We start from the raw sequence: 19,357 nt of genomic DNA, 5'->3' as shown, positions 1-19,357 counted from the left end.
GTATTTGTTACTTTAAGCTTCAGTGAAAGTAATATCTCAAATATTGTTAAAAAGTAACAAGAATAAATGTATGTTTTTTGCATTTTAAAAAACTATGGTCATCATACTCGAGTTTACCCTACTAGAACGATACGATGACACAAGTGGAAGTACGATTCACCAGTATGAGTCTATGATTCAGTAAAACGTTTAATGAAAGTTTTATGAAAATCTATTTAGTTGAGCATTTTGAATCAATTTTGATATTTCTAACCAATTTGCTCATAATTTTATTTTATAGAAATAACATATTAGAAAAAAATTTTTTTAAATAAAAACATCAGACTTTAAAGAACGTAACGATATAAGCAAACAAATTATGTTGTTCCTGGACTATTATATTCCTTTAGATAGAAAGAACAAATAAAGAGAAAGATTATAGAAAATATATTCTCTTGCGCCGGAAAGCCTCCGGGATTTTTGCTTTTGATCGCCGGGTATTATTTTGGTATTTGACCGTGTTATTTATCGGCCTGTCCATTGGCGATCCGATTCGTGGTTGGATCGTCGCCAAAATGGCAGCTTACGACTTTCCGTCGGTTGTGTTACGATTCCTAGAAGCGCGATCCGACGAGCGACGAATATTCATCCGCTAATACCGTCACGATACCGACGATTGAGTCGTTCAAAGCTCGCCATTAGTTCGAGGAAACAAATCGGCCGGCTCGCCAAAATCTACCGACTGTCAAAACTTTGTTTTCACTATCATCTTTTAAGCGCGTTGTAAATAATCGTATAAAATAAGGAATAAGAATTAAATTCTTAGAATTGGATAAGCAAAAATATTGAAATTACAAATATTTTTTTACTTACGTGATTTCTTTTACTGTTTGAAATAAAATTCAGGACAAAATTCAATTCATATTCTTTTATATCTAATAATTCCTACATGCGCAAAAGTAAAAATTTTACAACTCTTAAACGCCTCACTACAGGAACAACATAATTTGCTTGCTTATATATCGTTACGTTCTTTAACGTTTGATGTTTCTATATTAAAAAAATTTTTGTTACAATATGTTATTTCTATAAAAGTTTATGAGCAAATTGGATTAGATATATACCTTTTTTAACTTTATCAGTGAAGTATAAAAAAGCCCATCAGAGTCTACATCGGTTGTTCGGATGCACAGAAAACTCTATTTTCGTGTGAATGTAACAAAACGAATAAAATAAACGTTTTGACCCATCAATTCGGGTCCTTATCAATATAAAATATAAATCGAAATTACATAAATAACGCAAATTCCAAGATGATTTCTTTTAAATGACTACGTAGCAAATCTGACAATCTGATGAGCGATGTAATTCTACTTATTGACGCAATGTATATGACTCCGGTTTTACTTTATATGTAAGTTTTTATATATTATTATTGTATAAATTAGTATTTTTGATAATCATTTGGCTATTTATTACATAGCTGATATTTGGATAAAGAAGAACGAGCTAAATTGTCGGGAATTATCATCTTGGAATTTGCATTACTTATGTAATTTCGATTTATATTTTATATTGATAAGAATTCGAATTGATGGGTCGAAACGTTTATTTTATTCGCTTTGTTACATTCACACGAAAATAAAGAGTTTTCTGTGCATCCAAACAACCGATGTAAGCTCTGATGGGCTTTTTTCTATTTCACTATAATAGATTCTTTGGAGCCTCATTTTATATATTTGTTTTTTTATTTAACTTTTATAAAAATAACGTAAAAATTCAAATTGCTTGCAAAAGCATCGAAAACCAAAAGCCGAGTATGCCATAAAGGTATTTAAGGATTGATCGTAAATTTGCGCTGTAAATTATGTTTGTACATAGAATAATATAATTATACATTCATAATTAAGATATTTTAAACTTTACAAACGCTTAAAATGAATTTCAATCGACCGAATCGATCGAGACCAAAGACTGGCAAACAAAGACGTGACCCCGTTTCTTCCCCAAAGTTCCCCTTGCGACTAAATATTCCCTAGGCGTGGCGCGACGTCGAACGAAATGCTAAATCACAGACGTGGCGAGAGGAAGCAAGGCGGAGGCTCACGAGAAAGTTAGAGAAACGTCGGAATTTATATAGACACCCTCTAAAGAGCTTTCGTCCGTCACAACAAACACGTCGCGGCGCGTCCAACGCGGTTATCTATCACTCGCGCCTCCGAATGAGTGAGCCACATTAATTTACATCGCGAAGCCATCGATACCAATTCAGCCAACGAAAAGAACATCAGTCTAAACTCTATAACTGATTCACTGTAGATTTAAATCCGTATTCATAGATCAATCCGCGATTAAACCTTATTTCAGACGAATCAAGTTTGAACCAAAGTTCGAACAATTAAATTGAATTTAATTAATTATAAACTGAGGTAATGTTTTTTGTAATAAATAATTATTTATAGATTTTAAGATGCTTATCAGAGTCAGATTATTGAGAACTTTCTAGTTTCAAAGATGCTTGTGAGCATCATACTATTATTGAATTGATTGTCAATTTAATTTGTGATATTACTAGTACTTGTTCTGTTAGAAATTGCGTTTTAAGACTGAAAATTAAATTCGACACGTGGTTTGCAAGACTGGATATACATAAATATTCACAGATTCACATCGAATTACCTAAGAACTGAAAATACAGCTTGGCCGTTTAGGGCCTTCATTTCCTATTTGTTGTGGATTTATTTAATTATGATTTGAGAAGCGTTTTTGAAATAAAAGATTAATTTAAACCTAGTTAAAATTGAATTCTCAAGTTGGCTATAAATACGGCGGCCGATATACGCAGAATTAGGGTTGACAACTATTCGCATATCCGGATATCCGGATATCTGAGATAGAGATAGATCCGAGATAAAATATTCGATTGAACTGGATATCCGGATCTTTCGGATCCGAATCTCGGATTTCGGATTCGAAATTTGACTGAATGTTGATTTTGAATCTCCCGACATCTTCACCGAAAAAATTGTATTTAGGGCTGCGTTCAGGAATTACACCCAGATAACTCTAAGCTAAAGATTACGTTACGTATATTATAGCAAAAATGCACCCTAGAGTTATCTAGGCATAATTCCTGAACGCAGCCCTGTATTAGAGGATAATTCCGTTTAAAGCTATCCTCTAATCGAATATTCTAAAATATTTAGAATATTTCTCTATAGATATATTTTGTTTAGAATAATATCTAATTATAAATAAAGAAAATATTCTAAAATATGTCGACGCTTGGTTAACAAATGGTACTCGCTTTCGTGTTTACGCATGCGCAAGTCCGCGTGTATATTATGTTTATATACCGTATCGTGTCCTGACATGTCCGCGAGTTCTGTGTCCGAGTAGACTACACGTAGTGTTGTTTATCGTGAAAATAAATGGAAAAAGTGGAGAAGTGGTTGCTTGAGCACAATTTACCAGAATTAGTCAGTCGTTTTGAGAGTAAGTACGAATCGGAATTTTTGTGTATTAATTGGAATGTGAGTGTACGTATCATGTACATATTACGTTTGCATGTCATCAGTTAAATTGGCTACGTTCAGCGAAAAAAGCAGTTCAGTGAGCACTCGATATCCGGTGTTAGTCCACAGAATGATGTATAAATAGATTCATATGCATATATATATATATGTATATACATGTGCGTGCGTGCGTGCGTGTGTGTTTATGTAAAGATTAAAATATATTCTACTCCACACAATAGAGGAATATTCTAAATAATTAGAATATCTTATTATATTGGAGGGAAATCCTCTAATTTTTATAATATATACTTGGCGCGTATTTTAGTACAAAACATTCTGTAGTTTAGTCGGATATATTGAAATCTAGAATAAAATTTTTTCGTTGCTGCGCGCGCGCGCGTGTGTGTGATATTATGAAAAAGCGAGATAATGTAGAGAGAAGGAGAGGGAGAGAGGTGAGAAAGAGAGAGGAGGGGGGGGGGGGGTTAAAAGTGAAATTGAAATGGGGCAAAACCGCAGCTATGTCCATTGTAATCGACTACTAGCACTGATTACGGTTCTTTGTATAAAATCTAGTGACTCGGTATCACTGTCTGGCATATATTTAACCCTTACCGTACCATCTACAATTTGGTCTCTCATCCATACCATCAAGGGTCACTTCAAATGTCTTCGTTTTTTCACCTCTTCAAAATAATGAAAAAAATCTCTAAAAATTCACCAACATACTTTCAACTTTTTAGAATAAATATTGACTCTTTATTTTGGAAAATAATAAAATGTAGTATAATTTATAATTACCAAAAGACTCAAAGAGACTTGCACGAACAGGAATCGCTCGGTCACTAATTACCCATATTAGTACGGTAAGGGTTAAAAATACAAAAATCGGTGCGTCGTTTAGAGACTGTATCGAAGCGTTTGGTACAATGTCAAAAGAAAAAAGACTCCTTTCTCTTTCTCACCTCTCTTCCTCTCCTTCCCTCTACATTATCTCGTTTGTGTATGATAATATCATACACAAACGAGATAATGTAGAGAGAAATCCGAGATTCGGATCCGAAAAATCCGGATATCCGGTTCAATCGAATATTTTATCTCGGATCTATCTCTATCTCGGATATCCGGATATCCGGATATTCGGAGATCCGGGATAAATCGTCAACACTACGCAGAATAGAACAAGAAAAATTCTGCCGAAGCAAGGAAACGTCTCTCCGGAGCGAGTTCTCGCGATTCGCATCTTTGGCTGCGTCGGAGGAAATATTTTTAAAAAAGCCGTTCTACTCTCGACTTCTTTTGCCCGCTTCGCTCTCTGCTTCCTTAGTCAGGAATGTACTTTTTAGGCTGCGAGGGTTCCACCTATTTTTGGCTGCGTCGTAACTCTGATCGCTGATTTTTCATCCTCGCTCCGGCTTCCGAGTTGCAAGAGCTTGAAAAATGTCGATACATCACATCCCCGATGTAACATTGCGCGTCCCGTGATTATTTTTGGCCGACGAAATATATTACTTTTATATAATTTATTTATTATTATTTATGATTATTATTTTTAGGTAAATATATTCGCTATTCAATGATATTTTATATTAAATCCTTCAAATATCTTATACACACACATATACATACATATATGTATACAGGGTATATCTTAAATAACGCCCTAATCATGCAGTGCTATTTCTAATAAAAAACTGAGTAGAAAAGTTCTCTACCATTTTGCAATTTTCGTAATAGTTAACGAGATATTAATTTCTAAGATTGCCGAATAAATAGATAAAATCGATGTAATTTTATGATATCTTGCAGTGTTCCTTGTGAAATATTTTGAAGATGTTTCTTAAAGAACTCTTAAGCCTATTCTACAATTGTGCTTTTTGTTTCCCATTTCTTACTTTGCTATTTTTTACATCTTGTTTTTTTGCTTCTTATTCGGTTTTTTGTTTTGTTGCACGAGATAAAAGTTAACGAACTTCAAAAGAAATAAGAAATACGTAGCAAGAAATACAATTGTCGATAAAACGACATTTACAAAGGAGAAAAAAGCAAAAGGTAAAAAGCAAGAAACAGGAAATAAAGAGCACATTGGAGAATAAGTTTCAAAGATATCTTAAAGTTATCTTATACATCGATTTTAGATATTTTGCTCATTGGGTAACCAAAAAAGTATTGTGAAAATTACAAAAAAGCAAAGGACTTTTTGACTCAGTTTTTTATTAGGAATAGCACTATATGATTAGTGGGCGTTATTTCAGATACACCCTGTATACTAATCTCAAATATCTTGCATAAACACATGTATACATAATATCAAACATATTTTTATATATATATATTTTTTTTTCTAAAATATATCCATTTTATAATTTTTTATAAGAATCATCCAAAAACAACTATAGTTACGATTACGTCATAATGAATTGGCCGTTCGCAATTAAAACATTTACTTGTATGCATTTATTCAATAATATTTATCAGTATATCATTTGTGTAAATAAATATGTGCAAATAAACACTGCGATTGTAGAGAATAAAAAAGTGATAAGAAGTAATTTTATCAAACTTTGTAATTTATTTATTGTTATATTTATTGTTTACTGTAAGTAAATATTTATTTAGTACTATTCAAAGAAATATGTATTTAAGATTTAGTAATATTTTTTTCAGTATAAAAAATCTAAGCAGTAAGGACAGGAGCATAGATTCTTGCATAATACATAATGCATAGGAAAATCGACCAATTAGAGTTTTTTTATTTAATGGTGAGGAAGGAAATGAAGAACTTTGATTGGTTCATTTTATGCATTGTACAAGATTGTGCTTCCGCCAGTAAACCAATTGGCCGATTACAGTCGAGAACGTAAGGCAATAAGCAAATAAAAATATTTGTTTACTACTTATGTTTTCCTGGTGTCTAACTAATTTAAACGGCGCTGCAATACGTATTTGTTCATCTAAAAGAGATCGCATGTTTCCTCATTCTTTTCTTCTTTTGTTTTCTCATTTGTTTATTACGTATATTATTTCGCGTTTTTTGCATAAAATTTTCTATCGTATTTTTTTCCATGTATCTCATTTGCATTCCTAGAAAAATACACGTATACGTTTCCCCAAAATTGTTACTCAGTTATCAGCTTCGTTCTTTCTTATGCGGGTCTCACATGCGCATGGATGTCTTTCGTTTCATTTTCTTGTATCCCTTTCTCCACAATCTGACCTATCTATTTTCTGGAAAATGTTTCTTTACTGCTTATATTTTCTTGGTGTCTAGCTAATTTAAACGGGCGCTACAATAGATATTTGTTCATCTAAAAGAAATCGCATGTTTCTTCATTCTTTTTTTTTCTTTTGTTTTTTCATTTGTTTACTTTTTTCTTATTTGTTTATAACGGTTTCCCAAAATTGCTACTCAGTCATCAGTCTCGTTCATTCTTATGCGGATCTCACACGCGCATGGAAGTCTTTCGTTTCATTTTCTCGTATCCCTTTCTCCACAATCTGACCTATCTATTTTCTGGAAAATGTTTCTTTACTGCTTATATTTTCCTGGTGTCTAACTAATTTAAACGGCTTTGCAATACGTATTTCTTCATCTAAAAGATATTGCATGTTTCTTCGTTCTTTTTTTCTTTTGTTTTCTCATTTGATTATTACTTATATCATTTCACGTTTTTTACATAAATTTTTCTATCATATTTTTTTTATGTATCTCATTTGCATTTCTAGAAAAATACACGTATACATTTCCCCAAAATTGCTACTCAGAGTCATCAGTCTCGTTCTTTCTTATGCGGATCTCACACGCGCATGGAAGTCTTTCGTTTCATTTTCTCGTATCCCTTTCTCCACAATCTGACCTATCTATTTTCTGGAAAATGTTTCTTTACTGCTTATATTTTCCTGGTGTCTAACTAATTTAAACAGCTTTGCAATACGTATTTCTTCATCTAAAAGATATTGCATGTTTCTTCATTCATTTTTTCTTTTGTTTTCTCATTTGATTATTACTTATATCATTTCGCGTTTTTTACATAAATTTTTCTATCATATTTTTTTTATGTATCATTTGCATTCCTAGAAAAATCACGTATACGTTTCCCCAAAATTGCTACTCAGTCATCAGCCTTGTTCTTTCTTATGCGGATTTCACACGCGCATGGGAGTCTTCCGTTTTATCTTCTCGTATCCCCTCCTCCACAATCTGACCTATCTATTTTCTCGACTTCGTCCTCCTCTTCTCCGTGGGTGGAGACAAAGTGATAGTCGGGGACCAGTCATACTCGCCGCTGAAGGCGTTCCTACGGCGTGACACGATGAGCGATCGCACTGGAGGCTCTCTTCTTTAGACGGTTAGTAACATTCAGAGAAGATGTGAGCGAGAGAGAGAGAGAGGGAGAAAAAAGAAAGAGGGGAGAAAGACGCTGCTGTGTCGACGCTGGCGAAACATACGTGTAGGAGGAACGTACGGGGGGGATTCTCTTCTTAGTCGAACTTGGCCGATTCTCGCGCGGTCGGAGATTTCGTTCGCGTGACTCCTGTTCGCGCGCGCGGACTGCCTGATTGAATCGACAAATCGAGCGATCGATCGCGCTGGATCGCGCTGGATCGCGCGGATCATTCGCGGTGTCAATACATGCGTCGCGTCGACACGTGGCTCGTGCCTATTGGCGTTTACTGAACAGTGGATGGGTGTCAACAATCGCGGTGGCTCCGCGCTTCGTCGTACCTGGCAACAGACTGGGAATTACAAGCATCTCGTGTCTTCAGTTAGCGCGCGGAGCTTCAACGGCGTCCAATGCGTTGATAAAACGAACGGAGGTATGCGCGGTGCGGCGACGGTACCGCAACCGCCGCCGGTGCCGACGCCGGCATCCCAGTGCGTGATAACGCAGCCGGGTTACTATATTTTGCACGGCAATGGGATCCAGGGTGGCAACGACGGCACCTGTGTCATCGGCACGGTGCCGCACGGCGGCGACGGCAATCCCAACGGCAATTCCTCGGTGACGCGATACGGTCGTTTCACGCCACCCGCGTCGCATCTGATGGACTTGAGTGGTCCACCGGATCATCAGCAACAGCAACAGCATCAACATCATGCTCTACCGTCCGGTTATCATCATCATCATAACCAGGCCGCGGTAGAGTACACCGAGCTGACCCATATGATGTTCAAGAATCCGGATGAAACGCGGTATCATCATCACCATCCTCATCATCCGGATAGTAAAATCGTGAGGGACTTCCAGCTGGAGTTTGACCGGCCGCTCCACTCGACGGACAACTCGTCCGAGTTTCTGTCGGATTACAGTAGGGACCACGAGCAGCAGAGTCTGTGCCTGACACCGTCTTCTCAGAGCGTGTATTCACCCAGTGGCGTTGACGAGATGGGTACCCCCAGCTCTGTTCAATCGGTACAGGGCCAGGCGGGATCTTACCATCACATGGACGTTACGGAGTACAAATCGGACGCGATCGAGGAAGGGATGGTCGATCATGTCGCGAGATACGGCTGTGAACAGGCCGCAGAGCTCGGCCACGTGTCCGAGCCGTCGTCGTCGACGACGGCGAAGGATTACGGGGACAGAGAGGGCGGCATCAGGACGGCTGTCAGGAGGAAGAGGCGGCATAGCGGCAACAACAACAGCAACAGCAGCAGCAGCAACGGTTGTTGCAACAGCAACGAGTCCGACAGCGAGGCCACGACAGCCTCGACGACACGAACGAAGGTGCGTCGCAAGAACGACCAAGAGATACAGAATCAAAGGGCGATGGCGAATGTCCGTGAACGTCAGCGGACGCAAAGCTTGAACGAGGCGTTTTCCGCACTTAGGAAGATTATACCGACTCTACCGAGTGACAAGCTCAGCAAGATTCAAACGCTCAAGCTCGCCGCTAGGTACATCGATTTCTTGTTCCACGTGCTCAAGACCAACACCGAAAACGCCGAATGCAGCGAGATCCCAGGTAATTTCGATGAGTGTAGATAGCAGGTGACACGTAGGTGATGTGAGGATGCGTGTATAGATACTTCAAGGTGTAAATCCGTTCGAGGACTAAACGTTGTACGAGTCGATACGGAAGATTTGAAGGAAATGTCCGAGAAGTGTTCATTCTCTCGCTTCAAAACACGCTATGTTTTGATTTAGTCCAATCGTGTTTGCAAGCACAAATTTCGCTGTCTATGAAGCAAAACGTCGGTTTAGTGTGCTCTCTCTTTTCTTCTTTTTCCTAGTCAGAAATGATTAATCGAATCGACGTCGATTGAGTAGTGCTATCGACGATGATTTGACTAATTATTTCTAATTATATCCACGCAACACATTTCTCCGATGAACATCTTGAGAACGTTTCTAAGACGTCTTTTAGGCCCAATTTTACAACTGACGGGTTAATTCTTAATCGCGCGACGTTCAACTTATTCATTATCTCTTTTCAATTATAGAATTGGAAAAAGATGAGAAATAAGTTGAACCTCGGTTAAGAGTTAACCGTGAGTTGTGAAACTGAGCCTTAAGGCCACTTTCTATCTAGAACTATTTCTATCTCTTTCTATTTTATTACAGTTACTAGGCTGGTTAAGTTAACTGAGCTTGGTGAAAGTGGCCCTTAGAGAACTGTGTTGTGTGAATATATATATCCCTCCAGCGCACACACACACACACACACACACACACACACACACACACACACACACACACACACACACACACACACAACCTCGAAATTTTCGATCAGTTTACACTCTGGGCCGTTGAAAGAAACAGCATATATTTTTTATGGTTCCGGTCTACATAAAAATCTGAAAAAATTCTTGTACACTTATGAAATCTTTTAACAATAAGTTTTTAAATAAAAACTGGACTACATTTTATTTATTTCTTACATATTGAAATCTGAATAAGAATTTTGAGAAAACATGATGTTAACTATGCCTTGTAAAAATTTGTTAAAGTTTCACAAGTGTACAAGAATTTTTTAAAATTTATATCTATATATGTATATATTATATTAGTGATCTTTTTCACGTATATCTAAATACACATGTATCTCTGATATACGTTCAAAATCGATCTCTAATATATCTGTAATATATGTAAATATATAATTTATATAAAGAAGAGTAGGTTTGGCACATAATTTAGTTTCTAAATACATACATGACTAAAAAAGATACGACTTTTGCATTCATAAAATATTTTTTACAGCCGGATCTACGCTCGAACTGTGTATATATACTTTTTAATGATTGCGTTTATCAGCAGAAAAAGCAGCTTTGCTATTGTAAAATTTCTTAATACGACTGATTTCTGCCTTTAGTTCCTTATGGATCTAAGTGTATAAATCATAATCACAGTGAAGAATTTTGCAACAGTTGTTAAGCACCTTTCTTCGCTAACATAGTCAATACTTTCATCAATCTTTATTCATCTTCCACTTTGCCACATAGAACGAAAATACGTGCGTAATGTTTGAAATAAATGTAATGGGAGAGAGGTGTATGGAGATGAAAGATTAAGAATAGGAGTGCCGACGTATTAAGACATTGGATTATGTTTTATTCTTTTAATATATGAAAAAAATGGTTTCGCTGGAGTACATGAAAATTTAGTTAGATGCAGATCTGAAAATAACTTCATTGGACTATCAAAATAATTATGAAGAACGCTCAAGCATAATGAGAAATGTTACAAAAAATTTTGATATGCTAGCAATCATTTTGAGCTTACCAATTATTTTGATAGTCTAACAAAATTATTTTCAGATCTGTATCTAACTAAATTTTTACATACAGAAAAATATTATCATTTTATTGCTAAGAAAAGTGCTTACTCAATTTACTTTCTTCTTTTTACATAACGGTTATCTTAACAAAGAATTTTTTTTATAATAAAATATTCTTATCACAAATTTTATTATAGAAAAACATATTATTATGTAAAACAAAAATTTATTTTTTTTTTTTTAAAGAATATAAAATTTATCAAAGGAGTAACTTTATATAATAAACAAATCGAATTTGCTTTAATTCAATTATCTTGATTGAAACATTAAACTCACTAGGATTTAGAATACCTATATTTTGAATAAATATATTTGATACTTGTATGATGAACCTACGATTTATGGATATATAATATATAAAATTTATGGATATATGTATAAACTTTTGAAATATTTGAAACAAGTAGATATTACTTGTGTACAGTATGTATTTTTCTATTTATAGATATTTCAGCAAAACTGTTCTGTCCATATAGATATCTTGCTGTCTTGTACAAAAAGTATACTACGAAGCTGCACTACCGATTGCACGTTGTCACGTTGTTTAGAAAGCCACTCGAGGATTGTCTCCGTCGGCACCTTCTCCGTAGGGTGGTAGGTACGTGTTTATAGCGGGTTGGGTGGCTCCCAGTTAATTAAACAGACTACCGTCTCGGAGGATTTTTTTCTCGTAATTTACACGAGATCGGAACGACGAGCCCGCGACGAGCACTCACGCCGTCGTTACTAAAGTGCCTCACTGAAGGAGCTTGCTCTCATGTATTACGCGCGTACGCGATTCACTGTTCTCATAATATTTATGGACCAGCGAGGATTAAATTCCTCGTACGGGCCGCCTGATTTTTAACGTTCGGAATAACAAACAAACGCGACATTTAACGGCTCTCCTACCGTCACTCGAAATTCTGGATACTCGAATCATCGTTCGGGACAACGTTCTATGATGACATTAACAACTCGGAAGCATAAACACGTGAAATATATGTTTCAGCAATAAAAAGACAAAATTGTAATAAAAAAAAAAATATAATAATTTATTAAAACCTGTTAATCTTTATACAGATATCTTTCTCTTACTACAGGATTATGATGAGATTTCGGTCGTAAATCGAATAATAGTCGAATAATATCATATAGTACTAATATTTCCATTTCTAGCAATATTATCTCGGTTTAATTTACTCTTTATCCTTTTTCTTTAAACTAGAAAAAGATAAAAAGTAAGTTAAACCAAAATTAAAGTTAATTTATAACAGTAGTAGAAATGGATATAACTCTATTATTTTTCTTCTTTTTTTTAGTAATAATGATTTGTATTACTAACCATACACATTCTGAATATAAATAATTAGAAGGTGATGTAAAAAAGTAAAAGTTAATGCCCGTTTTCACGAAATGTAGATTAAATTAAATCTCGATTTAACTTACTCTTCATTTTTTCTATAACTTTTAGCGTATACTGATCGTAAGTCCGAAAATTCGTAAATTGAAGTAGTCGTTTAAATAGAGGGATATCTGTATAAGTTACAGTCTTGGCCATAAGTATAAAGTATCCTCAAAATAAGAAAAATCAATTATAATTTGTATTAAACTGATGATTAATACTACTACTTTGGTTCTATTTATGATTGAGTTTCAAGATCAAAAAAATATTTATAGAGTATTAGATATGCATACATATATAAATTCGCTCTGAAATATATTGACGCATTAAAATTCGCTTTGATCGAAAATAAACTTATTTTTCATAATTAAATAAAAAAAACAGTTTTATTGAAAAATAATATTTATTTTTATAATAATTTTAAAATTTTATTATCTTTCTTTTAGCTTTTATTAGCGAGGGAATAAATCAAAGATATCTCAGTATATTCCTTCAAAAGGGTACTGATGCTAATAAAAGCTAAAAGATGATAACATTTTTAAATTATTATAAAAATAAATATTATCTGTAACTATATACACAGTCTTGACTATTTGAGTATAAAGCATATGCTATATATATGCTTTATACTCAAATAGCCAAGGCTATATAATTCAGGGAATGGAAGTAACTCGTTACTTGTTTTCTTTGGTAATGGTAACAAACATTTTTTTGGTAACGATAACGAATTTTATAGTTACTTTTATCGTTACTTTGCACATGATTGAACACGATACGACACAAGCCACTTACACTGTAAAAAAATTTCGTAAATTTATACATACAATAGATGTAAAATAGATTACATGATTAGTCCTGTAAATATAAAAAATCATGCAATTTTACAGAAATTATGTAAATTTGTTTTTATTGTGTAAATATATTTTATTTTATATTGAAAATTATGTAAATAGCAGGATATTTTGTATATTTTCTAAATTAATCGTAATTATCCAAATTTTAATAATATTACGCAATATAACAGAAATTTTTCGCGTATTGTTGTTAAATATATAATAATATATAGTGCGAAATGTATTGTCATATTATCGTTCCTGTAGCTACGCATACACATTGTAATTGTACTTCCACAATCTGGTTGTAGTTACAAACCAAGAAATTATCTTTATTTGCATATTGCAAATTTACAAACGTTTACAACTATCACAGTGGATCTCAAAATTATCCAGTATAATAGTTGTAATTTTACACAATTTTTTACAGTGCATAGTGCTTGAGACTAGAGGAGCCCCTAGACCCGTCCGCTGTGATTGGCGGTTGTCGATTTAAAAAAAAAGTAACGGAAAAGTAACGAAAAGTTACTTTCTCAAGTAACGGTAACTATAACGAGTTACTTTTAAAAATCGGTAACTAGTAACGGTAACTTGTTACTTTTCCTACTCGGTAACGAGTAACTGTGACTTGTTACTTTTAAAAAGTAACTTTCCATTCCCTGGTATAATTACAGATGAGCGAAGTAGAAATCGACTCGAAATAAATCGCGAACGACGGCATCTCGAATGAATGGTTGAATGGTTGAAACTTTATCCGGACATCGTAGTACACAAATCTTCGCTGGTTCGTCCTTATCTCAGCCGAGCGACGTAAACCACCCGGTGCACGCCGAATAGCGGGCACGCATTTGTAACTCGGCGTGACTAACGATACCCAGACTTAACGGCTTGGTTGCCGGCGCCGATTGGCTCGTCGTTCCCGGTTCCCGCGACACGAATTTTGCGAGACGGAAACGTATATATATATATACACTCCGCACTTTCTTTTATTCGGCCTCTTCTCCTCGAAGTTTTCTCCTAGCGCGATACAGCCGCTTCCCTTTTATTTTGTAGCGCTGGCATTATATGCAGACAGAATTATCGTAACGATCCCCTTCGGCCTCTTCTTTCCCTTCGATTTCTTTCATCTGCTCTTCTTCTCAGTCCTCACTCTTATATCTCTTTGTCGAAATAAAACTTTGCCGAAAGAATAATATGGATCTTCCCAGAAACGAAATAAATATTGAAGAAATATAAAAAGATAAATTTTGTTATATTTATAATATGAAAGTCGAAACTGCTGGATAAATAGGAAGGTTTCTCTATTATGAAACAAATAAGTAACGTTCAATAATATAAGCTTTCTTTCTTTCTTTCCGACCTTCTAAGTGAAAAAAACTCGATGTGTCAGATTGCAATTATATTAAACGATGATTATATTCTTTTAATTCTCTTAAAGAAGATGCTATACGATTGTTTGTGCATCGAATAACGAGAGACGAAAAATATCTGTTTCAGTAGAGAAAGGCGCCCGGAGTGCGATTTTGGCTGCGAAGGAGTTCGCGACGTCGCCGAGTAATTACATGGCACACGAGAGACTGTCGTACGCGTTTAGCGTCTGGAGAATGGAAGGCGATTGGAACTCTAATACGTAGGCTATAGACTATAAGGCTAGGATAATTACGAATAAAAATTTAGCGAGGTAAGATGGCGAGAAACCGGGAACATTCTCGAATCTAATTTGAGAATATTTTGTTCCTCTTAAGAGAAAGAACGTATATACCTGTATGCTTGCGAACACACGCGCACACACAATTAAATACAGGATATTCTAGAAATTGTAATACAACAAGGAGATGATTCGTCTGTAAAAATAAGTCGAAAACATAGAGTGAACGCCACAATTTGTTGATTCACTAAATCTAACTACATTGTTATTTTTATGATTACGTTCCTTCATTTACTGTGAGTAATGGAAATAAAAGTTCGTAACGCTACGAACTTTAAAATTCAAGCAACTTAAAAATAAAGGAAATTTAAATTAAGAAAAAAGATAATATAATATATTATAGGACCGTACATGTGATAACACAAACTATAGGAATCAAAGCCTTACACGGTCTAGCTGGATCTTAATGCTTGTATGATTCTTATGTGAATTTATATACTACGTATGTAGTCCCACAGAAACGCGCGCCGAAAAATTTTAGAAAAAAGAGTCGGCGACATGATCGGCGTTTACGAAAAATCTACGGTCATCTCGAATGGAATTTAAATACGGATTATCGGTGGAAATCAAACAAGAAGCACTTACTAACCAGCATCAATGACACTGGTCGTCTTCTTCGCGGGAAAAAAGACGACGATATTAGTTGCTTTCCATTTACACCGATTCTCAGATATTTCTCACTGAAGTTGAATGCGCGTTCCTTTTGCATTTTGACAAATGAGATTTAACTGAGTTTTTGCCTATAATCTGCATAAGATCGAGATCGTGTGCTTTAGTGAGTCTCGTAAACTTATTTTAAAAGTGAGGTGTTGTTGTGTGATAATTTTTTACCAAAGTAAGCAGATCATGACGTCGTTAATCTGAGTGTGAAATACTCAGCTCACTTTAGACTCAGTTTCACTTGTGTGCAAATGGAAAGCAACTATTGAATGAAGTATGAATGATAAGATGGAACATTTTAAAGCTTAAAATCTGAACTTTTAAAAGGTCACTATGATTTTTTAATTTCTGTGAGTTTGGGTAATTTTTGCATATAAAAAACTACGAGTTAAACAAGGTGGAAAATTTTCTTCTCACTTTTTGTGACCCTGTCACGTACCCAAAGCAATTTTGTAAAAATTTTTAACTTTTTAACGTGAAAGCTTAAAGTTTTCTCTATAAAATTGTTTTTTTATATTCCTAAGTTTTTTTATTGCTGTTACCGCAGATTAAATAAAAGGAGCATTTTGATTTTAGTTGCTCATAACTTCGTTAAAAATCATCGTGTGTGCGTGTACTAGAATTAAAAAAAACAGATTTTTAAAGCTGAAATTTTACTCTATCGAATATAATTGCCAATTAAAAGATATATAATTGTCAATTTAAAAAAATATGTAGATATAATACAAATGAAAAGGCGTTATGAACTTTTATTCATTACTTAATACCGAAAATCTACATCATTCATTATATGCATTATAGATTTTCAACATTGAAGTAAATACAATGAATATCAAAACACAGTATGTCAGTCTGTGGATTTGGTATACTAAAATAAGTTACGAAAATGTATTTATTTCATTAATTGAAAAATTATTGAAAATCTCGATAAGAACAAATGTTTGTCTATATTTTCGATTCGTTTTGAAGAGATGAAGAAACTTCCTTCCTACAATTTTCGGAATATCTTGTATATTTTTTTTAAGTTCGTTGTCTCTTGTCAGAGACGTGGTGACCTCTTCTGCCACTGATATGTAAATGATATAAAAATATTAATTATTAATATAAAAATTGTGTGCGTATGTGTAGATATGTATATATTGGTTATAAATTTATTTTTTTATGCCAAAGCAAATTAAACACATTAAAAATAAATTATTTTTACTAATGAATTTTTACCAATGAATTTTTATCAAAGAATTTTTACCAAAGAATTTTTATCAAAAAATTTTTACCAAAGAATTTTTATCAAAGAATTTTTACCAAAGAAAAATGATATACCGAATGGAATATTTAGTAATCTAATTGTAAGATATTTTTATTATACATGGAATTACTGAAAAATTTTAAATAAAAGTTTCACAGCCGCGAGAAAATATACGAAATGAATTCTTTATATAGAAGGTATTTATTATAAAATATTTACATCGTCAGTGTATTGTTTATAGATATCTTCTACTCACTCTTATAGCTACATGGTACACGAACGATTCAATCGTGTCATTAAAAGTAATGGAACAAAGTGCATTAAAGTGCATGATTCAATTGTTTTTTACGACTAACAATAAGTAGCAATGCTAATAAAAAAAAATGTTTCTTCGTCGGAAATCCATACTGCAAATAAATTTCTGGCGTTATAAAACTATATACATTCACTAATATCAGCGACTTTAGCCCGTATTCTGTAACTTTTAATGACAGTAACGATATCGTTATAATAGATCCGTTCGCGTTGCTTGAAATCTAAAAAAATTTCTTTATTTAAAATGAGAAAAACATATATTCGGACATTAAAGAGAGAGAAAACGAAGATGCTAAGTGAAAAGTGCAAGCAACGTGAAAGAGCTATTGTCGTTGCGCAGGTTTTATAAATATGATAAAAAAGCTGCGCAATAACGACATAATAACGATATCGTTACTATCATAGACAAATTAAGACTTACAGAACAGTGGTCTTATAATCTCGCTACCTACACAATTAGTGAACGATTGAGTCTTGTTCGTATAATTTTTATGAAAGTATTAGAATAAGAGTAGCAATCAATAGTTTATTTTACGAGATAAAATTAAAAAAAGAAGTTAAAAGTTTTTGAAAGAAGTAATATAAGCTTACGAGAAATTTTGTACTTTTTCAATTTCTTTTTTTTAATACTATCTTTTGAGATATAAAATGTAAATATCTCATAAAATATTCATTTTTTTACGACCTAATTTTAATGCTTATTTACCCACAGAATAATGAAATAAATTAGGTAATGTAAACAAAACTTATAATTGTTTAAAAAAATGTATAGAGGAAAGCCCCCTATTATGAGATAGGCGTCTAATATGAGATAGCGGCGTTTCTGCTAAACTAATAAACGCTATCTATTGGTTCCACCATGAATTTATTGCTCTTGGATTGAAAACTATTTAGTAGAAAATTCATTATTCGATCATGCCTGTAGTCATTGTAAAACAAGATTTTAGAATTTGGATGTCTTCAAGTTTCATTGAAATGAGCATTTAAACTTTGTTTATTACTTAATAAATAAATATTTGACAATAAATTCTTTATGTAGTGATAGAGTAAGGTTGTACTAATAGAAAAATACGGGATATGTTGAATTGTTTAATTACAGAAATTAGATTTGATGATCGTAAAACCATAAGGCGCGAAAATCGTAATATGAGATACCTATGGTATTCTTAATATGGAATAACCCATGCTCCTATGTTATAGTGAAAATCGTTGTTAAAGTATAAATGTTATTGTACAATAATAAAAAAAGACAACCGGAATGAACGTCGAGTGCCTATATCTGCGATGCTTGATTCCAACTACCTGCACTTAGAAAAAAATGCTGTTGATTCTATTAAAGTTTATATTACGGACTGTCACTAACATAAATGATTAATTCATGTATATTTTTATTGACATAAAGGCATAAATTATTATTTCAATAATCAAGGCCTTTATCAAGATCAATAAAAATATACATGAATTAATTACTTATGATAGTGACAGCCCGTAATATAGACTTTAATTGAATCAACAGCATTTTTTTCTCAGTGTGAAAACGAGTTCTGCACACTAATTTCTGTTAGAAATGTTCTTAAATTTCGTTAACTTTTAAGTTACGCAATTTGAATTTAATTTCATGACATTACATTAAATTTAATGTATTTGTAACTAAAAAGTATATTTGTGTATACAGGGTGTTTGGCGACTACCGCATTTTTTGTCATACGTGGGTAGAACAGCCTATACTGAATCAAAAAGTCCTGTACCATTTTGAGGTGTCAGCAATAGTTAACAAGATATTAATTATTAAAAATTGCAAAATATTGGTCTTGAATAATTTTTTACTCAAATACTATCAACTTTACAGAAAAACTGCGAGAGACAAAAATCATTTATTTTCATCTCATAAAGTTCTGAGAATTTTTTCAGAATTTTTTAGTATCCTAT

The 19,357-nt window shown here is 33.8% G+C and overlaps 1 protein-coding gene across 2 annotated transcripts; it reads left to right on the top strand.

Annotated features, from left to right (window-relative positions):
• Nucleotides 1-8,164: 8,164 nt before the first annotated feature.
• Nucleotides 8,165-15,369, top strand: Twi (twist). 2 transcript variants are annotated; one of them, XM_018519342.1, is made up of 2 exons: nt 8,165-9,464; nt 15,000-15,369. In XM_018519342.1, the coding sequence occupies exons 1-2, from the start codon at nt 8,183-8,185 to the stop codon at nt 15,131-15,133; spliced, it is 1,416 nt and encodes a 471-aa protein (XP_018374844.1). In that variant the 5' UTR covers nt 8,165-8,182; the 3' UTR covers nt 15,134-15,369. The 2 variants fall into 2 exon arrangements, with proteins under 2 accessions (XP_018374844.1, XP_018374843.1); XM_018519341.1 differs by having other exon boundaries at nt 14,997-15,369.
• The last annotated feature ends 3,988 nt before the right edge of the window (nt 15,370-19,357 follow it).

Source organism: Trachymyrmex cornetzi, unplaced genomic scaffold, assembly GCF_001594075.2.
Source record: "Trachymyrmex cornetzi isolate Tcor2-1 unplaced genomic scaffold, Tcor1.1 scaffold83, whole genome shotgun sequence".
Classification (NCBI taxonomy): Eukaryota; Metazoa; Arthropoda; class Insecta; order Hymenoptera; family Formicidae; genus Trachymyrmex; species Trachymyrmex cornetzi.
The sequence above is the reverse complement of the archived record's forward strand: the minus strand, read 5'-3'. Positions and strand labels throughout refer to the sequence as shown.